The 23678-nt window shown below is 41.5% G+C and overlaps 2 protein-coding genes across 4 annotated transcripts in view; one reads left to right on the forward strand and one right to left on the reverse strand.

Moving 5' to 3' along the window:
- The first annotated feature begins 1077 nt into the window (after positions 1-1077).
- LOC121737676 (nucleolar protein 12-like) lies at positions 1078-8820 on the forward strand. 2 transcript variants are annotated; one of them, XM_042129344.1, is made up of 7 exons: positions 1078-2310; positions 2389-2774; positions 4004-4133; positions 4360-4573; positions 6413-6660; positions 7432-7533; positions 8702-8820. In XM_042129344.1, the coding sequence occupies exons 1-7, from the start codon at positions 1135-1137 to the stop codon at positions 8765-8767; spliced, it is 2322 nt and encodes a 773-aa protein (XP_041985278.1). In that variant the 5' UTR covers positions 1078-1134; the 3' UTR covers positions 8768-8820. The 2 variants fall into 2 exon arrangements, with proteins under 2 accessions (XP_041985278.1, XP_041985277.1); XM_042129343.1 differs by having other exon boundaries at positions 1078-2774.
- Positions 8821-9499: 679 nt separating this feature from the next.
- LOC121737578 (ABC transporter G family member 23) overlaps positions 9500-23678 on the reverse strand; it is a 106772-nt gene continuing 92593 nt past the window's right edge. For both annotated transcript variants that reach the window (XM_042129235.1, XM_042129236.1), the window contains 11 exons: positions 23172-23373; positions 22132-22246; positions 16694-16857; positions 16084-16146; positions 15530-15685; positions 14801-14908; positions 14209-14335; positions 13455-13579; positions 12874-12998; positions 11490-11734; positions 9500-10900 (listed from right to left, as the gene is read on the reverse strand). In XM_042129235.1, the coding sequence (XP_041985169.1) occupies positions 10578-10900; positions 11490-11734; positions 12874-12998; positions 13455-13579; positions 14209-14335; positions 14801-14908; positions 15530-15685; positions 16084-16146; positions 16694-16857; positions 22132-22246; positions 23172-23373 (1753 nt within the window). In that variant the 3' untranslated portion in view covers positions 9500-10577. The remainder of the gene's footprint in view (positions 10901-11489; positions 11735-12873; positions 12999-13454; positions 13580-14208; positions 14336-14800; positions 14909-15529; positions 15686-16083; positions 16147-16693; positions 16858-22131; positions 22247-23171; positions 23374-23678) is intronic.

Raw genomic sequence — 23678 nt, forward strand, 5'->3', positions numbered from 1 at the left:
CTGAATATAATTTGAAAATAATACAATATTATTATGAAATAATAATAATAATTTTTATTATGTACCATCGAGGAAGTTGATTCCTATGCAATTGACAGACCAACGTTATTTGGTCGAATATGTCAATTCAATCATCAATGTTAATTGTGATCTGTCAGCTGGGTTTGACGTAACGCAACCAAACTACTTTGGTCCCCGATTTGCAAAGGAATCAACTCCTCTGATAGTACCTATGTATAAGTAGGTACTTAACTAAAGAGTGAAGATGAACGTCTTTAGAGGAATCATTGTCATTTACTTGTTCAGTTTGTGAAGAATAAATTTCTTTAGTTCTAATTTTTGTAATACGGTATTTGGTATTATGTTGTTATTACAGCATTTGCCTTCGCGTGCTAACCTTGCACGAAAGAAAGGCGACCAAACTTCATCCGGTTTCTCTGTTAAGTCTTGACAACATTCATCATGCTAAACAATCGCTCTATATCAGCGTTAGAATGCGGCAGAACGAATAAAGATAATAATATAACAATTAAGTTTCCAGTGTGCGTCTTCAAGGGTTAGAAACATAATAATAAAAACTAGTGGTTTAACGTCGAAGCTACCACTAACTTAAATAATCTAATCCACTAAGAAATCCACTAGCCACTAAAACCAAATTTTACCGCCGAAAGGTACGTCTAAACCACCAGATCTAGTGGAAATTCCACTAAGTTGGCAACACTGCATTCACTGCAGGACTACCGTGCAGTCCTGTCGTGAATGGGCCTTTTAAGTCTGTGGGAGACGGGAGTTGCAACTTGCAGCCTGCAAGTTGCAGGTTGCTAGAGACTAGAGCATTTTATTATACGAAATACGGAATACCAAATTCATATAAAATCCAAAGTTTATCGGATGAATCATGAACATAAATTAATTTACAAAACACATAATTTTCCTGAACCATTAAGTCCTTGCTTTTGATGTCACGCACTAAAAAAACTATTAAGAAATGACATATTTCTGATGACAATTGACAGTTGACAATTGACACTGACCACAGATTACTAGTATAGTATATATTTGTGACGTTTGTGACACTGACATTCCACGCACATGCGGCATGTGGTGATTTTTAGGTTAAATTTATTTTAAGTCATGGAATATGTAGTAGGCAGCGTTGCAGCATTAGTATCTGGAAACGTTACGCCAAGCCGCCCCAAGCATTTGAAGAGAGCACTGACTCCAACCAAGCATCAGCCATCACCTAACGTTACGCCGAAAAGTGAACTCGTAGATCGATCTATATTTTTGTCGCCCACGTTACAAAAAAAGAAGGCAATCGCGAAGAAATCACCGAAGAGAATATTTGAGAATCAAAACTTGGACGTGACCGAGGAAGACTCGATCTTGGTGAGCCCCAAGGCCGACAAAGTTAAGAAACATTTGGAAATTGAATTAGACGCAAATACAAGTGTGAATTCGAGTTTATTGAGTCCAGAATCGCCAAAAGACAGTGCCGAGATGAAGAAATCACCCAAAAAGTTGAAGGTTATGAACGCAGCAGCACATGTGTATGAAAACACATTACCTAAGAACAATAAACGTAAGTTAAATGAAGAAACAGTGACTAAGAACGTAGAATCAAACGATGCTAGTCCAAACAAGAAGAAAAAGCAGGAGCGTAAACCCTTGTCTCAGGATGCTGCAAATGCAAATCAGAACGGAGCACAGAACCCTAAAAAGAATAAAAAACAACAGCAGCAGGAAATAGCAAAACCCAATCAAGGTAAAAATATAAAACCACAAAATCAAGTTCAAAATTCACAAGCTAGGCAAAAACCTGGGCAGCAAAACAAGAATAAGGCAGAGAAAAGCGAAGTACAGAGCCCCAAGAAACAAAATCAACTTCAAAATTTACAGAGTAAGCAAAAACAAAAACCTGCACAGGAAAACAATAAGAAACCAGGGCAGAGTGCAGAAGCGCAGAGCCCGAAAAAACAAAATCAAGTTCAAAAGACACAAGCCAAGCAGAACCAAAAAGCGGTACAGCAAATCAAAAATAAACCAGCAGAGAAAAGTGTAGAAGCACAGAGTCCCAAAAAACAAAACAAGAAAAAGAACAGGAAGAATAAGAAGAATCGGAACCAATCAGTACCTAAACCTGAACCTAAAGTTGAAGCAGAATCAGAAGAATCCGACGAAGATGATGATGATGACAATGAAAATGACGATAGTATTGATCCCAACACCTCAAGTAACATAGGCTCTGATTCTGAAGACGACTCTGACAATGAAGTCGAATCTGGTTCAGATGAAGATGATGATGATGAAAATGACGATAGCATCAATCCCAAAACCTCAAGTAACATAGGCTCAGACTCTGACGATGATGTTGAATCTGGTTCAGATGAAGATGATGATGATGAAGAAGACAATGATGATGAGGAAAATGATGACACAGTTAATCCCAATGCAATCACAAATGAAGACTCCGATTCTGAACATGACTCCGATGATGAAATTGAATCTGAAAATGATGAGGCCAACAAACAAGTGTTGCAGCCGGAGGAAAGTTCTGATGAAGAAGAGGAAGTAAAAGATACAAAGAATAAAGCAAAGAAACCGGAAAAGAAAGGCAAAGGTCCAAAAGTAGAATTAACGGAAGAGCAGAAAACTGAGGCTTTGGAGGAAGAAATCAAGCGAACAGTCTTTGTTGGTAATGTGCCGTTTAGCAAAAAATGTAAGAAAGAAATCAAGAAGATTTTTAATGAATATGGGACTATTGAAACTATTAGGTAAGAAAAATATTGCTCTTGTGAAAAATGTACATATTTTTGCATGCTGGTATTTAGTTTAGCTTAAGACAAACAAGGCTTCTTATTTTAACCCCAACAAAAAAGAGGGGTGTTATAAGTTTGACATGTCTGTCTGTCTGTTTGTCTGTTTGTCTGTGTGTGTATCTGTCCGTGGCATCGTAGCATCCAAACGGGTGGACCGATTTTGATCTAGTTTTTTTTTTGTTTGAAAGCTAACATGATCGAGAGTGTTCTTAGATATAATTTATCATCATCAGACTGCTCAGTGCTGGACAATCAGGTTTTATCTGGTTCATGAAAGGCCGTTAGCAACTTGTATTCATTTGATGGGTTTTATATTTCATTCTAGTTCGTGACATTTGTGAATATACAATATACATATACACATATTAATGGAAAGTTGACCTGGTGATGCAGCATCACCTGGTAATCAATAGGATATCCAACTCCTCGCCAACTCCTTGCCAACTTAGAGCAGAGGTTTCGTGTTTGGGCTCATTTTAATTGCGACAACCAGTAAGAAGTAGACAGACAGTAAATATTTACATGCTGCTGCTGCTGCATCACCTGGATTCTATAGGATCTGAGCTTCGTATGAACCCAAAGTGGAGGTTTCATGTTTGGGCTCATATTGACTGCCTCATTGAATAGGACATTGATAGATGGTAATCATGAGTGTTGATAGGAATTATTCTTCACCAACACAAGTTTAAAAAGTATGAAATAAAATTAAATTAAGAAATTAAAAAAAAACCCCGCCAAACAACTTTAAAAAGTAATGAAATAATATTATTTACTGCCTTTAAGTTCAAATAATTTCTAACTTGTGAAAGTAATATTTTAGTCCATAATTGTTGTCAAGGTGTGTCGGGGGACCGCTAATGTAGATGTTTGATTTGAGAATTCACATAACATTATAGTTTAAGGATAAGACTGTTCACAGCTAACCGAATGGAGATAATCAGCGACTTGGCGGTTGTAGGTTGTAGTTTACTTTGTGGGCCCCCAACACACCGTGACAACAACTATGGACTAAAATATTACTTTACACAAGTTAGGAATTATTTGAACTTAAAGGCAGTAAATAATATTATTTCATTACTTTTTAAAGTTGTTTGGCAGGGGTTTTTTTTAAATTTCTTAATTTAATTTTATTATATTCAGTTTTCTTAACTTATTTACTATAATTTTATTTTATTTTATTCCAGGATTCGCACTGTCCCCGTCAAGGATGCTACTGTGACTCCCAAGCTGGCTGTCATCAAAAATGAACTTCACCCGGAGAGAAGTACCGTCAATGTCTACGTCAAGTTTGCTGATGAAACGTCTGTGGAGAAGGTACTTCTATTTTAGTTACAATTCTATGAAAACAACTTAAAATTTCACAGATGATATTATTAATTCTGTTGCTGCATCAAAAAAAAAAATTACCATCTACAACAAGTAAGTTATTGTCTACCTTTGTCTGAGTATAAGTCCTAAAACCTAACCAATCTTGCACACTTCACAATAGGAAATTTTATTAATTTCTATGATTACTTTATTTTTGTTTGCTTGTTTCCAGGCCTTAAAAGCTAACAACACAGTCCTCAACGGCAATCACCTGAGAGTTCACCGAACAGGCACGACCGGGGCCGTCCATGATCCCAAACTCTCCGTGTTTGTGGGCAACATACCCTTCGCCCTTGAAGATGAAGGGCTCAGGGCCAAGTTTGAGAAGTGTGGTGCCATAGAGTCTGTCAGGATCATTAGAGATAGGAAAACACACGCAGGGAAAGGTAAGATATGATTCGAAATAGATACGAGTTAGAGCCAGTCCACACGGCGCGTTGCGTCGACGCAGCGATGCCGTTGTTTTACATACAAATAACCAAGGTTTTCACACGGCGCTCCGTCGTCACAAGTCACAACGCACATGTCGCAGGGAAAAGAAGATATCAGGGATATCCCGAAATCCCTAGGGATATCAAGAAATCGCGGTAGATACCGAATATTCTTGTTTCTTACGTCTTCTTACTAAACAAATCTAGTGATATGTCATTTCACTAAACTAAATCTAGTGAAATGTCAGAAAAGCGGATATCGCCGAATAAAAATCGAGCTACGCATTTCTCTCGCTCGCTCTAATACCCACACGGGCACTAGTGTGAGTGAAACAAACGCGTCGCTCGAGCTGGCGCGGCTCGTGTGATTTTAGTCGTTAAATTATTACGTGTACGTTAAGTTTTAATGCGATTTTCTAAATATCATCTTTTACGACTCTCGAGTTTCAACATTTTTTAATATTTTCCAGAGTTACGCGCATGTTACTTGCATGGTTCGATAGCCTGTTAAATGTATATTATGGGGATATTAATAACTCAATACCGATGATAAGATCCCTTCACGCTGATAATGCCCTATTCGCGTTAAGAGGGCGACTAACGCAAAAAATCGTCCTTCTCTCTTCACACTCACGCCCGTCTTTCATATGCCAATTGCCAGGTGAAAAAGGACGATGCGGATTCATTTAAATAGAAAGAAAATAATTTTTTCCTAATAACTCGATAAATATGTAACATTTAAAAAATCCGCTAGGTCAGTTCTTCAATGATAGAATTTTATACAATGTGTTAAAATATTAACTTAGTTTAATGCATGGTTATGGCAATATATGAAAAATTCGTGAAAATTACATGCATCTTTGTGATCGAGAAAATTTTAAGATATCGTGTTTTTGCTAGGTCCGATTCTCGGAAATATAATGTAGTATCTATGTCTACAAAATGAAACAATTCGGGGCTTATTTTCAAGTATAAAAATGAATTATAAAATCGTCAATTTAGGGTTAGTCGCCCCCATAAGATAGTGATAGGGTATTAGAGCGAGCGAGAGAAATGCGTAGCTCGATTTTTATTCGGCGGTGTCCGCTTTTCTGATATTTTACTAGATTTAGTTTAGTGAAATGACATATCACTAGATTTGTTTAGTAAGAAGACGTAAGAAACAAGAATATTCGGTATCTACCGCGATTTCGTGATATCCCTAGGGATTTCGGGATATCCCTGATATCTTCTTTTCCCTGCGACACACACATGACGGACAGCAGCCCCCGAGATGAAGTCAGAGGGGGTGTTGACGTTAAGTGTCTAGACACACAGACACACTAGGCTGAATTACGCCGGCGTAAATTCCGCCACGTTTACGCCGCATTTCAAATGCATACAAAATACGGGCCGAACGTGAGGGGTGACACACTATTACGTCGCGTTTGGTCCGTATTTTGTATGCGTTTGACATTTGCGGCGGACATTACGCCGGCGTAATTCAGCCTAGTGTGTTAAGACACTAATGCTTCGTAATAACGCTGCGATGGCGCAGCGCCCGTGTAGCCGGCTTTGCGTCAAAATATTTGCGTTGCGACGAGGCAACGCAACGCGCCGTGTAGACTGGCTCTTAGGCTATAATTCGACGCGGATATTGCGCTCTGCTAATAGGAAAAAAATTTGGTTATTTTATCACACCTCTCTCTCTCTCTCTCCAAACAGCAGCAATCTAGCATACACTACTTTGTCTTTTCTTTCATAATCCATATTCATTCGTTTGCAAAGTCTAAAAAAAAATATTTCTTTCTTCAGGTTTTGGATACGTAAATTTTGAGTCAAAAGATGGAGTTGAGCTAGCTTTAGCCATGAGTGAAGAAGACCTAACAATAAAGAATAGAATACTAAGGGTTAAAAGATGTACGCACACAGAGAAGAAAAATAAAGATAAGCTGCCGAAGAAGTTTGTAGGTAATTTCCAGTCAAACAACAAAGTGCAAGGTGATGATGGTAAAAAGAATAACGGAGCATTCAGACGGATCGAGATGAAGAGAAAACTTGAGGTGAGTTATGAATGCACTTCTAGGGCCGCGATACACCATAATGGCAGCGGCGAGGCGAGTACTTTCAGTGTCATTCATTGTTGTAATACATAGTATCGCTTGAGAAATAGCGGCCACGAGCGGCCACGAGTGGCCGTAGACTCGCTGAAAGTGCTCATGTGAGACTGAAAGTGCTTGCCTCGCCGATGCCATTCCAGTGTCTCGCGGCCCTGTAAAAAAATATTCATAGGCCTTTGTAATGTGGTGTTTTTTTTTAAGTCCAATATCAAGAACAGAATGGAGTCTTTCTAAATGTCATAATCTTAAGTTCATGTAAAAAAAATCTAAAACAATTTAATATTTATAATATAATTTTAATACAAATGTTAGACCCTACCATTTGCCTTTAAATGATAATTCTCAATGGGTTTCATAACACTTAGGTCGGTATAAATAGTCAGTACTCAAGATGCATCTCGGTCACAAGACACGGTTCAGGCTCTGTGATTGGTTGGCTGTCAAAATTTGGACCAATCATAGAGCCGAACCGCGTCTTAAGACCAAGATGCATCTTCAGTACTGACTATTTATACTGGCCTTAGATTGTTTACTGTTACAAAACTTTTCTCCACTATTATTGCTGGCATCTTCTACTATTAGTATGGATTTCTTCTTCTTCTTTTGGCGTAAGCGTCCCCATTTAGGAGTTGCCAGCGTCAGAGTTGAGGCGAAAAATGTGAACAGTTATTTAACAATTTTTTTCAATTTGAAAATCTGAAATTTTCATTTCAGGCGCGTTCGGACGGTCCGGCGAACAAGCGCGCTAATGAGAACCAGCCGCGAGACAAGAAGCAGAGGAAGGAGTTTGTTGGTATGACTGCTGAGAAGAAGAAGGTATGTCATAAATGAGTTTTATTTCATCCGCCTCCGTGGTCCAGTGGTTTAGAGCGTGGCTCTTGACTCGGAGGTCGTGGGTTTGATTCCCGCGTTGGAAACATGTTAGTTCCAAGTTTGGTTAGGATAATGCAGGCTAGGTTGTAGGACACCGACTGCCAGGTCCGCTAGTTATACAGGTGTAACAAAACTTTACTTACTTTAGGGCGTGTATTAGTTCCATGTACAGAGTAACTTTTTCTATTAATTTTTTATCGGCAAACTGCTGATGCTGGGATGCTTGCATATTAAAATCACAAAAAAATTGCTTCTTCAGTGCTACTACTTTCACAGTGAACAAACACATACGCACCCGAAAATATTATCGCTTTGTTTTGTTACACCCTGTATAATCCACTAGCTATATATATATACAAGAATTGCTCGTTTAAAGATATAAGATAAAGTTAATATACTTAGCGGAATAGAGCAACAATCTCGAGCTGTCAAACGAAACCGAAATTGATATACGTCTGTGTGTAAAAATTTGTTTACGTATACACTTACACAAGCATCTTTCTAAGAGATTAAATTGTCAACGTGCCGATAAGTGCCGACTGGACGTCAAACAGATGAAAAAAATTGGTTCTGCTGTCATTATACAATAATGACACGACTCTTTTTACCACACAGTGTTACTGATGGTGACATCTCGCTTGCTCAGGCCTTTGTTTCTCTATTCCGCTAGGTTATAGGTATATTAACTTTATGGTATAATCCACAGACATAGGTCAAGATAGATACCGCATGTCGCTCAATTTGTATGAAAACGAGCGTGCCACTATTTTACTACCTACTGTGACGTACCGATGATAAGAAACATGTCCATTATCAAGGCCAACATTTCTATTTGAATTTCTACAGCTCAATACGGCACTTTTAGGCATTCAGGCATTTTTTAAATTCCGATTGACGTCCGATTCCGATAGCAGGCTAAAGAAAATACTTTCGAAAAACGTTTGGGAACGCGATATTGCACGCGAAGTACATACACATGCGGTATCTATCTTGATCTATGTCTGTGGTATAATCTCAGTGTAAACTGTAAAGCTAAAAGGCTGTTGTATCATCAAATTTAACTCCCTACTCCCTAGTGTCCTATTTTAAGTTTCAAATTATTTTGTTGCAGAAGAGGAAGTTTGACAAAGGACAAAAGAAGAAGAAGGTTTTAGGAGAAATTCTAGCCAAGAAGTAATGTTACGTTATATTGACAATATAATTTTACTCATAAGTATGTCTGTTTGTATTATTTATTTCGTTTTTATACGTCTAGAAATTTTGAGTTTATATTTAAAACTCTCAAAGGGGCTAAAAGCCGAAAAATTTTAGTAAATATTAATAAGATGGCTTGTGTAAGTAAATATTGTTGGCATTAAAATAATGTACTACAATTGTTATTTTGTTTCGGACTAAACTATAATATTATTATAATTTTGCAATAATATTTTACACTAAATTTTATTTATCTGATTCTGATTTTAATATATCTGATTTTGATTCTGATTTATATTAGCGCCATCTATTGACCGCTAGCGGTATCAAAATCTATGTTTTGTTAATTTTGCTGGCTAAATGGCGCTTCAACACGTGTACCTGAGAGACCCGGTGTTTTTAAATAATATGAGTTCTACTTTATAGTAAAAATAACGTGTCCAATGTTATACCAACTATAATATTGTTACACTTAGCACATTTATATCAACAGTTCATATTCTTCCTGAATTTTCCTACTGTGTGAGTCGATCAATCATGAAGGGTGTTTACTCTTTAGTAGTCTCGAGGGGCTACCAACCACTTCTCGACTAGTCGCCAACTAGATTTTACTTTTTATTTCTAACGATTGGGGCAATCCATAGAGATTTCCCACTAGCAGTATTTTAGAAAAAAGTGGTTAAAAAACTAGGGTTAAGAAAAGAAAAAACAAAAATAATTTGGTACAGTTTTATTTTAATTGTCATTACAAAAATGTCAATGCTAGCAAAACAATCACAGTCTGACACTTGTATCCATTCACAACGCCCATAATAACTATTAGCTTATAAATAGAGGCGCAAAACATAATAAATAAATAAACATTTTGTAGAAAATAGTACAAAAATGGTGGGAGAACTAGCAATACTGGCAACATTATAGAAAAAAAAACGAAAAGACAAAATATTATGTGTATCCAGTTTTTTTTATTTTTTTATTTTTTAATGCAAAGTGCAAAATAGTAACTATTAGGTTTCTCTGCAAAATGTTTATTTATAATTATTGATTTGCTTTTGAGCAGAAATTGTCAAAGACTTAAGAGATACCACACCGTAAGTCACCATTAATAAATTGTCCTAGTAATTTCGAGACAGTAAAAAATATACACCAATACAAAAATATATAATATAAAATACTTAGTCTAATCATGGACTATCCTCACTCGATTTAATATACTTCTTTCACACCTAAATCTAGTTAAAACTATTTTAAAGTTACTTTGCTTCGATGGCGCTCTCTTATGTTGGTTGGTCGTGGTTACGGTACAAATAAACTTTATTTTTGAAAATAGAACATTCTCCCGCGCACTCAACATTTGACAGTTTTTTTTTTGCGGTACAATTTGTGTACAGCTTACAATGCGTAAAGCCATAAAAACTCGCTCTTCGATAAATATTTTATATCATTGGTTAAAAATATTTGCACCGTGTTCGAGGGTTCGATATCGATATATTCGGTGAACAGAAATAATCTATGGCACCATCCTAATCTATGGTAACTCGATTGTTCCCGGTACTGTAGCTGTCGGCAGTCGAGGGATCATAAATACACTAATATTTACAGTTGGACTAACGATCATACTAGCGGCCGCCGCTTCGGTGGTAAAACGACGACCGGACGCGTATTTACACACCCCGCCGCGCGCAACTTGTGCTAGTCGTAATGGCGGCTCGACAGCTGTCAGTTTGACAGACGTCATCGTGACAGCTATCAGTTTGACACGCAACTAATACAAGCTCGCCGGGGTGCATCGCTTAGCCGCGCTTGAACCTGAGGATGGTCAGCGTGACCACGAGGAAGAGCGCTATCCAGATGAGCGTCGATATGAAGCCGAGGTAGACCTCGGGCTCGCTGAAGGGCCAGCCCCTTGTGAGGACGGAGCGCAGGGCGGAGGTGGCGAGCGTGAGGGGCAGGCAGAGGGACACGTAGCGCAGGATCCAGGGCATGCCCTCGATGGGCCAGATGACTCCGCTGAGCAGCAGCGTGGGGTAGAACGAGCCAAGTGCGAGTTGGATCGCGTTGCGCTCGAGCTCGCACGCCGCCGATATCACGAAGCCGAAACACATGCCGCACAGACCTGCAAACATTGGAGCAATATTAAAATCCATACTAATATTAGGGAAAGTGTGTCTGTATTTAAAGTAAATTACTTTGACAACCGGGAAAGGACATAGGATACTTTTCATCTCGGAAAAATGTACCGTTCCCGCGCGATAAACGAATTTTAGCGTAACGGAATTGCGGGCGTCATCTAGTCTAACTATATGCCTGAGTGTGGGTGTTAAGTTTCAGACACAGACTTAGAGCAAGATAGATACCGCATGTTCCCCCATTGGTATGAAAACTTTTCTCCTTCCTACTGTGACGTACCGATGATAAGAAACGTGACCATTAGCTAAGCTAAAGTTTCTATTCGAATTTCTACAGCTTAATACGGCACAATTAGGCATTTAGGCATTTTTAAAATTCAGATTGACGTCCGATTCCGATAGCAGACTAAAGAACAGTCTTTCGAAAGACGAGCATTGCTCGTCGATCGGGAGCGCGATATGGCACGCGAAGTACATACACATGCGGTAACTATCCAGATCTATGTCTGTGGTTTCCGAGATGTCATGATTATTGAAGGAGTGTTGTGTCATGTCTTTAATTTCAATTCCACCCACCTTGAAGCAGCGTCAGCATCACCACATACGCGATGTTCCCGTTACACTTGACCCCGAACACGAGGATCATGAAGAGTAACACCAATGCCGTCTGACCGCACATCACCACGAACTGGGTGACCACGTGCGAGAACAGGATCTCGCCGGGGTAGACGCCCGCCACCCACGACCGGTCCAGCAGACCCTCGGTGCGCTCCACGATCAGAGCTGACGAGGTTAGAGCGACGGCGAGGAAGAACACGATCCTGGGGAAGAAAGAAATATTTATGAAACTCATATGGGACAAAAAATAACTTAAGTTTCTTACAGACGAATTTTCTTTTATACGTGGGAGAGCCATGCTGCGGCACGAATGGGCCGGCTCGACCGGATAAAAAACCACGTTCTCACAGAAAACCGGCGTGAAACAGCGCTTGCGCTGTATTTCACCGAGTGAGTGAGTTTACCGGAGGCCCAATCCCCTACCCTATTCCCTCTTATACCCTCCCTTATTACCCTATTCCCTCTGAAAAGGCCGGCAACGCACTTGCAGCTCTTCTGATGCTGCGAGTGTCCATGGGCGACGGAAGTTGCTTTCCATCAGGTGACCCGTTTGCTCGTTTGCCCCCTTATTTCATAAAAAAAAAGACGAATGGCACTTGCCAATGGCAGATACAACTGCTGTCGTCACTGGTCAACAGCAGTCGACGAGAGCCTTCGACTGCCTTATATTATGGGGTAAAACACATCTGTCATGGGGCAAAATACAACACATATGGGGTACAACACAACTAATATCCGGTGTAAGGGTCCTCGCAGACGTACAATTTAAAGTTGGCTGACTATCGTAAAAATCGCTACGCTACGCTCGTGTCCATACAAATTGGAGCAGCATGGCCTTTCTATCTTGATCTATTTCTGTGGTTTGTACGATAGTCGGCCAACTTTAAATTGTACGTCTGCGGGGACCCTAAGGGGCAGCGTAGATATACAATTTCAAGTTGGCCGACTATCGTGCAACTAAATTGCGTAGTTTCACAATTTAATTGGACAACTTTTTAATTGTGACTAATCGCAGAGACCAGGTAATCGGAAAGGAATCGCCGTTCTGATCCGATTGGTGTCCAATTATTTAGTTGTACGTACGTACGTAGACATAAGTCTCATAAGTCGCTATAGCTATTGGTATAGTATGCGATTTAGTTGGCCAACTCGAAATTGTAAGTCTGCGGTCGCTCTAACACAACTCACGTGTGAGTATGACGGAGGGGTCAGGGGTTGTTGTCGCCGTAGATGGGTTACAACAAAACTTATATGGGGTACATCACAGCTAGTATGGGGTACAACACAACTAGTATGGGGTACAACACATTACACAACACGTATGGGGTGTAACACAACTCACGTGAGTATGACGCCGGGCGCGACGAAGTCAGTGAAGGAGGGGTTGTTGTCGCCGTAGATGGGGTCGCGGAAGTCGATGGGGATGTCGCCCACCTTGGGGTTGTAGTTGCACGTCTCCAGCAGGTTCTGAAATATAAAATACGTTGTTGAAAGCTGAATAGTTGCCATAGGGAGAGCGTATAATGCGAGTACAAAATATTTATCATCCTCGCTTTATACGCTAATTCTAGCAGTCATTTCATTTGAGGCAATAGGGATAAGGGAAAAATATGGACTTTATGGTTAAACATTAGATAAACAAGCGATTGAAGGAAAATGGACAAGCATCGTTTTTTAATAAAAAGTAGGCAAAGTGGCAAGCAGGCCATAAACGCAAGGGTGTACCTGACAGGTTTGCCTGTGCATTTAGCCAGTTACGCATGTCAGGCAAAGTTGAGGAAAAACCTGCACAGTTCTATAACATACACGCTCCGGTTTACCTGAACAGTTGACCTGTTCAGGCAAACATGGCCTGCTTTACGTCATAGTATTTTTTTTAAACAAAACAGTGCTCGAAAGCTACACACATTCGTTTCTACTGACCTTAGCGAAGTCTCTGTAGGAGAACTGTATATCGCGGTTGAGCATGAGTCCGATCTGCTGGTTGGACATGTCGAGCCACACCTGCGCTTCAGAGGATTCTATGGTCTCGTTGTCGGCGGTGTCCGCTGTGGAAGGAGAAACAAAAATTAATGATTATCATTTCTTGAATACAAAGACTTCATTGTCATAGTGCGTAGCACGTGCGTAGATGACAAATGAGGGTGTTTGATATTCTATTTGCCACGTGCCGCTAAGTGGAGTAAACTGCTGTCATATGTCACGATAATATGCCTATTTGACACGACATACCCTTTTTTGAGGAGGGAAGGTACGTTACGTATCCCCCGCCCCCTCGGGGGAAGGGGTATGTGGGACTCCCTCTGCGAGGTTTACCCACTAAAACCCCCCCCAGCCCTCCGTCATGCGCCTAGTGCGGGAGGGACGGGTATAACACACGACAGACCCTAAAACTACAGGCACCTGGTAGCAAATAGAACAATTAAAATCCTCATTACGTAGAACCGCCATCTGCCTATTTATTTATTTAAATCAGGCATCTTGACCCATAATATATATTATACATCCCTTAATAGACCATACATTTTTACTAAAACTAACGCTAAAAGTATATTTCTATAAATTAATCAATTTCTGTGATAGTATTTGCATGAGATACTGTTTTCATTCGGCTGGAGCTACAGCCAACACTTTGTGCCAGATATTCGGCTCCAGCTGCCTCGTCTCGTGTACTCACCTAGCGCGAGCCTGGCGACGAGGGAGTCGGTGTAGTTCTCGTTGAAGTAGATGGTGCCCCAGGCGTCGCCGTCGCGCACGGCTTGTAGCGCGCTGTCCAGATCCGCGTAGTATTCTTTTATTATCGACTGGAAATAGGAATTATTGTATTAAATTGGTGCAAATTCTCTCAAATAGATAGATAATATTATAAAATATGTGAAAGTGTGTTTGTCTCTCCGTATGTCTGTCCGTCTGTTACATCTTCACGCCAAAACCGCTGAACCGATTTTGGTGGGAATGGAGATAGTTTGAGTCCCGTATTTAGGATACTTTCATCCCGGAAAAATGTACGATTACTCACACCCTAAACGAATTTTTGGCGCACCGGAGTTTGTGGGCGTCATCTAGTAACAACTATTTTACTACGAGCAGTATTAGGGACAGCTGTTTGACACGACAATTGACACGACAGACCATACGGCTACATAGCGCCATAACCCTCATTGTGTGAGACGTCATGCAAATCTGACAATTCAATACAAATTTAGAAATGCGAAATCTACGCGTGAATCTGAATTGAGAATTTTTGCACAAACTGTAGAAACTCTTACCTGGTTTTTGAGATGCGCGAGGTATCTACACGAGAGGTTCTTCATGGAGCAGGTGGAGTTGAAGGGACAGTCGCCGTCTATGACTCGCACGTCGTGGTTCACGATGGCCTGCAAGTTGGTAGTGAGATATTATTACAACGAACAAGATATTAGTACAAATAAACCTGTCTTCTTCCCCTCCCACATGTCACTGTGGGAGCGAGCGGAAGAAGACAGTTTAATAGATAATAATAGCATTGTAACTTGTGACAGTCAGTCATACAGGGTGTAACAAAAATAAGTGATAATACTTTAGGGTGTGTACGAGTTCCTTGTAGAGAGTTCACCGTGAAAGTTGCAGCGTTGAAAGACGAATTTTTTTTTCACTTTTGTATGGGCTAGAGCCCGAGCGTCACGAGTTTCCCCATACAAAAATGGAAAAAATTTGGTCTTTCAGCGCTGCTAGTTTCACAGTGAACTCTCTACAAGGAACACGTACACACCCTAAAGTATTATCACTTATTTTTGTTACACCCTGTATAAGAGCAATATATAACAATTATAATACTTCTCCTCAAAATTGTGTCATTTATGTGAAATACTGCTTCGTTTTGCTAAGAAGACTTTAACACTTTTCAAAGAGAAATGGTCCTTCGAGCCGGACTTTGTGGTCCTTTGTGACCGGATTCCTAACTTTTTTTCTTTGATCGTAACTTTTGTACTAGCTTTTTTTCACGAATATTTACTCACCAGCTTAAGCCCAGTGGGGTCTCTGCCGATGGCCAGACAGAACAGGATGACCTGGGTGACGGGCAGCGCGAATATGAACAGCATCACGCCGATGTTCCTCCACATCCGGAGGAAGTTCTTCTGGACTAGAGCCTTGATCTTGCCTCGCGTCGTGAACTAGAAATATTAAAGTCTTTATTAACTTTCCCACTCAACTTTAACGTTGACCAGGGGTAGCGGTGTCTGCCGCTGTAAAAACCTGAGTGATTTCTTTTTTCGTGGCTATGCATGCCATGCTATAATATGTATGATGAAGGTCAGCCATACTCAAAGTGTGCTCTTAAAACGGGGAAAATTATTTGAAAGAGCTTATCTCACAAACTACTGCAGAAATTTTTTTGTTAACTTGCACAGTTAAAAAGTAGACCACGAGAAGGATCGTAGGTTATTTTTTGTGGGCTAATTTGTCTATGAAATTCCTAATTTACGCGGGCGAAGCCACGCGAAACGTCTAGCTGGATTGGATATCTATAGACAAATCGGGGAAATGATTGATTGATTGGTTAATGACTCACGTTGAAGCAGTCCCCGCAGTCCTCGCACTCCGCCGTCACAGCCTCCGTCATCTTGCCCGGCAGCTGGAAACCACAAGTTACAATTTTAGTTAGTTAGTTAATTTAGTCATTGGCTATAAAGCCTTCTTTAGAAGCAGTAGCTCTACCATGAGTTTAAAGCTATAGTTTTTATCGATACTCGATAACGACTACGTAAATATTTAGTAAATGGCAAATTTTACAGCGCCTCTAGCGGTCACTTGCGGAAGTAAAATCGCCATACTAAATATTCACGTAGTCGGTATCGAGTATCGATAAACACTATAGTTTTAAACTCATGGCAGAGCTACAGAACATGTTGGCTGAGCCTTGCCGCAAATAGGTCGACTCGGAAGATATCTCGAAATCGATATACGTTTGACGTAGTATGTCATATCGGCCGGCGCGCGCCGTACTAATGTGGTACCCAGCATTGTGAAACACGTCGAAAGTGGTAGGTACTCGCACCCAATTCGCGTAGACGCCCATTTGTTTGAAGTCGAGGTACTTGGCCAATGGTGCCCACATGTTCTATATTGTTCTCATTACCTACTCTCATCACTATTCTCACTACTCTCTACCATCTACTCACATCACCGTTGCTCGGCGCGTGGTCCACGATGAGCACCTCCTTGGACTGGTGGAAGTTGAGGCCGACGACGTGAGCGTCTTCGGCGGCGTACGGCGCCTCCTCCCGTCGCGACATCTTGCCCAGGCCACCGGACACGTTCAGCTCCACCACCTGGTTGGCTTGGCCTGTAAGAAGAGATTATGAATGAGGCTAAGCCTGTAGAAAGAGGTTATGGATGAGAAGTTGTTTTGGTGACCTGGATCGCCGTCGTCGCCAAGGAGGCAGAGATCAAATGTGGCTAGCTGCAAAGCGACCAAAGTTCTAAGGCCGTGCGAGCAATTGACTATCGTATCTATCCTCCATGATACTGCCCCATTGCCTCCACTAAAGTTATAAGCTGACGACGCCCTTAGCCTGGTTAGAGATTAGAGTGATATGGCTATGTAGATGTCGCAGCCGACTGGTTTAAAAGGCCGTTCAATCAAACAGCTAGCCCTTTGACTGAACAACGCCATTCAATCACACGTCTAGCTTTTCTATTGAATATTTTAGTCGCTCAAAACGTTCAACACTACAGCTGATTCAAAAGCCGCCGTCTAATTGAAGTAGTTCAGCGCGCACCGCTGCGGCGCTAGGTGCGTTTTATTTACAATATGGCGTCAACTAGCAGGTGTTTGTTGGTGTTTGTGGTTGTTTTTCGGAAAGAAAGTAGTTAAGTAATAAAAGTTACAAGTGTTATTAAAGAGACAAAAATTGTCGAGGCACATACGAGTGAATTAAAATTTCAACAAATATTCAAGGAGAAATTACGGGATTATGAAATGGATGGACGCAGCCCCAAAGGGGGGTTCGGGGGGCACAGCCCCCCGTCAAAACAAAAACAAACACAATCCAGAAAGTCCAAAAGTTGGTTAGGTTAGGTTAGAACTTAGACCACAACACAGAGGGAGCCGAGCGAGCGTAGCGAGCGTGCTGCGGCAGCAGCCGGCGACCGCCTTTAAATAAAAGGGGGGCTCGGGGGGCACAGCCCCCCGCCAAAACAAAAACAGACCAGTTGGCTAAGCGTCGTCTAGCTGTAGTGATGAACGTTGTAGTCAACAAGTCGGCTAAACGACGTATAGCCGTGTGATTGAATGGCGTTGTTCAGTCAAAAGGCTAGCTGTTTGATTGAACGGCTATTTAAACCAGTCGGCTGCGACATAGATAGAGCAAGTACGGTAGCTTAAAAGATAAAAACGTATTTTTGCGACTCTACTATCTCTGCTGACTCTACCGGAAGAAAAAAAGCCTTGGACTCCTCGCTCATTTCGAAGGTTATACTAGTTTGGAGCGCGAACGCATGCTCTTGAAACGTACGTGTGGAATTTATTCTGTACGGAGAAAAATTGACGCGTGCTGCAGTTAAGTTTCTACTGAGTCCATGCATTCGGATTTCCGAATACGGATAACGAATTCGGAAATCGTATGCGGCCAATCTTAGTGAGTTGTCGATACATATAAGTTTAACTCTCATACCCTACATAATATCTCAGTATCGCGGTCGGCAGGTGTAATCAACTGTGCTGACTGCTGCCCCAATACTGACATAATGAGAGGTTACATGCAGGATGTTTGCGACAGCGCGTGTGCGATTACACTCGCGCCAGTCACTCGCCTCAGGCCACGGAACTACTTTTACTGTAAGTTGTGTTGGTTTACATTGAGTACAGTAGCTGGCCAGTTGTTAGGAATGTTTATAATAATAATAGCTCCCACACCGGTTTCGGTGACGGTGGCCGGTTTCATTGAAACCAGGCTAGCTACGCAGGAGTAATTTTATAGTGCCCAAGTGTGTGCGCAGTACACAAGAGCACTCTCTATTCCTTTACCCTCATAACCCAGTGGGACGGAAGACCGATACGACCGGCGAGAGATCAGGCGCAGGACCGACTTTTTACATGCCCATCCGACGCATGGATCATCTTACTTGTCAGATAATCAGACAGTGATTAGACAATCGGGAATCGAACCCACGACCTCCGAGTCAAGAGCCGCGCTCTGTACCTCTAGACCACGGAGGCGTTCGAATGAGGAATGTTTATACTGCTACAGTGATGACCAGTACTAGTAGGAATCTAGGCCGGTATAAATAGTCAGTACTCAAGATGCATCTCGGTCACAAGACTCAGTTCTGCTCTATGATTGGTTTCAAATCAATTTGAAACCAAATTGGTTTCAAGTCAAATTTTGACAGCCAACCAATCACAGAGCCTGAATCGTGTCTTGAGACCGAGATGCATCTTGAGTACTGACTATTTATACCGGCCCTAGTGTGAATACGTCTATATTAATGTAAATTACCTGGAAGTTTATTTCAGAGTTCAGAAGTCGGAAATGTTTAACTCTTTTAAAACGTTTGAGGTAAAATAATGAAGAACCCTCTGGGATAAGATTTAATTAGATCATCCCCCCAACTTATGGGATACTCTGAGTCCCGGGAAAGGACAATAGGCTAATTTTTAAAAATGTACGGTTTCCGTGCGATTAAAGAATTTTGGCGTCCGCGTCATCTAGTTATACTATAACCTACAGCTGGCTGCTGTATGTATGTTAAACCTCTCAGCTACATCTCGGTCTTACGTGGTAGTTACGGCAGCGTTACGTCACGTGACCACCTCTCACAGTAATGGCGGCCAGGGCTGCCACCGACATCGAAAGTGGTGTGAGTGACCTCATTTTGTTGTCGACCCAATTTACAATAATATCCCACGAAAATTATGTATTTTAGGATAAAAAGGGTCTATGTGTGGATGGTTGGTCCCTGTTACGATACCCGACCTCTCACAGTAATGGCGGCCAGGGCTGCCACCGATATCGAAAGTGAGTGACCTCATTTTGTTGTTGTCCCAATTTACACTTATCCTACGGAAATATTGTATTTTTGGAATATAAAGGGTCTACATGTGAATGGTTGGTGAGTGGTCATTGTTACGTTACGTGGCCTCTCACATTAATGGTGGCCAGCGCTGCCACCGACATCGAAAGTGCTGTGAATGACCTCATTTTTTGTCGCCCCAATCATCCCACGAGAATGTGGTTTTTAGGGGTCTATGTGTTAAACGGTTAAACCAGAGTGTATGCTAGATTGTAGTAACCTTATTTTGTGTTGCTGCCCTAATTATTTCACAAGATGACGCCTGAAACTCCGTTGTGCCAAAATTTCTTTTTCGCGCAGAAACCGTGTATTTTCCGGGATAAAAAGTATCCTATGACCTGTCCCAAGACTCAATGTATCTCCATAGCAAATAATAGCAAATTCGGTTCAGCGGTTTGGCTGTGAAGAGGTACCAGATAGACAGACTCACTTTTGAATTTATAATATTAGTTGAATGTATATTGTATAGTCTTATCGAATGTGGTGTCGTTATAATGTAACCAAGATCAAGACAATAATTCCATCGTGATCTGCGTGTACCAGTTTTTGTGCATGCCATTGCATAACCGCGGCGGAAGTGGGTTAAAGCAATAACAGCAACACACGACAGAAGTTAATCATCCGTGATAATAAAATGCGAAAGTCTGTCACCTTCTGAACCGCTGGACTGTTTTTGATGAAATTCGACATGAATATTTAAGAGTCCAGAGAAGATGTAAGACAGTTTTTAAAAGAAATACTGCACAACAAAGCCAAAGACAGATTAACTATCAAAATATCCATACTCATAATATATCTATGGACGCTTCACACCACGTCAATCTGGCCCCGCGCTAAGTACCTGAAGGACGGACCAACAGCCCACCAACTGAGCCACAGAGGTTGTTACTAATATTATAAATGCGAAAGTTTTATTATATTAGTAACAACCTTCAATTTATACGTGGGAGAGCCATGCTTCGGCACGAATGGGTCGGCTCGACCGGAGAAATACCACGTTCTCACAGAAAACCAGCGTGAAACAGCGCTAGCGCTGTGTTTCGCCGAGTGAGTGAGTTTACCGGAGGCCCAATCCCCTACCCTATTCCCTTCCCTACCCTCCCCAATTCCCTTCCCTACCCTCCCCAATTCCCTTCCCATCCCTACCCTCCCCTATTACCCTATTCCCTCTAAAAAGGCCGGCAAAGCACCTGCAGCTCTTCTGATGCTGCGAGTCTCCATGGGCGACGGAAGTTGCTTTCCATCAGGTGACCCGTTTGCGCGTTTGCCCGCTTATTTCATAAAAAAAAAAAAAGTGTTTTTGTCTGTCTGTACCTAACCTCTTCACGCCGAAACCGCTGAACCTATATGGAGATACTTTGAGTCCCGGGAAGAGAAATAGGATACTTTTATCCCGGAAAAATGTACGGTTCCCGCCCGATAGAGTAATAAAAGACTAGGTTATTTTGACACCAAGTCAACAGGGCCCCTAGCTAAGACGTTATCGTTATTGTTTCTTTATAGAAGCCCTAGGTTTTGTTTTAATGAAATTTTGTATGTACATTCGTCAGGCTTGAGAATAGGTTTTATCTACTTTTTATATTGATATCTACTAGAAATAATTTATATGGCAAAACAATATTTGCCGGGTCAGCTAGTAATAATTCTATTTTCTTCGTAGGTGACAACCCTAGGGCAATTTCTTAACTATTTCGGTGCATGCAGCGAGTACCGTAGTCCGTAGTACCTGACGCAAGCACTTGGCCAAGGTCGAGTCGCGTAACATCACTTTCTCTGTAGGTCAACCTTATGAGGTCGGCAGTATGCCAAAAATCGAGGACAAACATACGTACAGGTTAAAATGAGAGTAGAGTTATTTCAAGTTGGTTTAATGCAATGTTAGATGTTGGTTTAAGCCCTCAAAAATGTTGAGTACGAAAATTATTAGCATATATAAATGATTATCATTTTTATAAGCACTTTGAAGACTGAGTTTGCTCAATTAATTATTATGAAGGAAGTAAAAACATTAATAACTCAAAAATCATGGTTTTCCACAAACATGACCTAGCTAAATCATTTCAACTTTCACAGTCAATTTAATCGTTAAAGTATTACGTGTAATAAAATGATTTTTACGAGTTTAAGGGGCACATTCTTTTTGCTTTTCTCTTTTTGCTAATGTTTACAGAATCTCAAATAGAACACCTTAATTTATGGCCTGTTTCACCATTTGCTGATAAGTGTCGGGATCCGCTACTTATCTGACAGATAGGTTATGGAGTATCTGTCAGATAAGTTGTGGATAGCCTATCCGGCACTTATCAAGAAGTGAAACAAGTCGTTACAGTCAAACTTAGAAGCTATAGCCAGCGGCGGCCTTACTCATTGCGAGGCCCAGGGCGGCGGTCTTTGCGAGGTCCTTTGTCTTCCAAAAAACACCTTGCGAGGCCCTGCAGGAGCGAGGCCCCGGGCGATTGCCCCGTTCGCCACGCCATAGGGCCACCACTGGCTATAGCTTCAATAACACATCATTAGCTTAACAAAACATATTCTCAACACTCACCCTGGCGCTTGGACAACTTGAGGAAGACATCCTCAAGGCTGACGCAGCTGTACATCGTGAGCAGCGCCTGAGGCGACTCCTCCGCCAGCAGACGACCGGTACGCATCAGACCGATCTGGGGACAGACATACAAACATTAGAATTTGAGTTATCGATCATTTGCCACCTGCAGAGGGGCGGTAGGGTCGTGTCAGGCAGACATATGACAGCTATATCGTGACATGTGGAAACTATTTCGTGACATATGACAGCTGTTTGACATAGACCCAACGGCTACATAGCGCCAAACAATGAGCGAACGAAGTTTATATGCTGGGTGTAACAAAACTAAGTGACTTTAGGATGTGTATGGGTCCTTTATATAAAGTTCACTGTGAAAGTAGCAGCGCTGAATGAGTAAATATTTTTTTGTGATTTGTAGGGGCAAGCACCCCAGCATCATAGTCATGACTCATGAATTTGCCTATACAAAAAAGTTGTTCTTTCAGCGCTGCTACTTTAACAGTTAACTATTTACGAGGGACACATACATATCCTAAAGTATTATCACTTAGTTTTTTGTTACACCTTGTATACAGATCACCGATGTACTTAGAAAACTTCGATAGGGCGATGCAAGATTTTAGCGCTAGTCGTAAGGGCCGGGACACAAAAACACGATACGACTTTGTGTCGTACCACGACGCGGCGTCGTTTCACGATGCGACGTCGTGTCGTGGGAATCTACGACGAGCATCGTAAAAAACTACGACACGACATCGTAACGTGCCACGGTACACGGCACGACGTCACGTCGTAGAAACTCGCGATGAATTTCTACGTGAGGTTCTACGACGCGACGTCGTGCCGTATTTCTTTATGATGCTCGTCGTGGATTACCACGACACGACGTCGTATCGTGTTTTTGTGTCCCGGCCGTAACTCGTATCGCTACAATGCCTTGCCTAATCTATTAGCCTAAAGCGCAGCGCAGACGACAGACTATCCGTGACGCACTTTTTACGTCTGTCGTCTGCGCTGCGCCTTAATCTAATACTCACACAATGCGCCTGCCGCGCCTCCTCGATATAATGCGTGGTGATGATGACCGTCTTGTCTCCCGAGGATGTGATGCGGACGAGGTGGTTCCAGATGCTCTGCCGCAGCAGCGGGTCCACGCCCACTGTGGGCTCGTCCAGGATGAGCAGCTCAGGGTCGTGCATGAGGGCCACGGAGAAGGAAACTCGCCGTTGTTGGCCACCGCTGAGGGGAAATAGAAAATATTTTTATACAAAACTTTTGTTCACATTTCCTTGACAAAAACTATCGTATGTCCTTTATTAGGCCTTATAGTTTATCTATACCAAATGTCATCTAAATCGGTTCAGTGGTTAAAGTGTAAGAGGACATAGAGTAGTGTTATGTCCTTTGTCCCCAAGAATCTTGATACAAGATTTTATCAAAATTAATTATTTATTATAATTATATTCATAGTTCATGCGTGAAAACTGAAAAGGTAACAGACAAATTATTGACACACATGGGTGCCGGCAGGGGGGTGCCAGGTG

This window comes from Aricia agestis, chromosome 21 (genome assembly GCF_905147365.1).
Source record: "Aricia agestis chromosome 21, ilAriAges1.1, whole genome shotgun sequence".
NCBI lineage: Eukaryota > Metazoa > Arthropoda > Insecta > Lepidoptera > Lycaenidae > Aricia > Aricia agestis.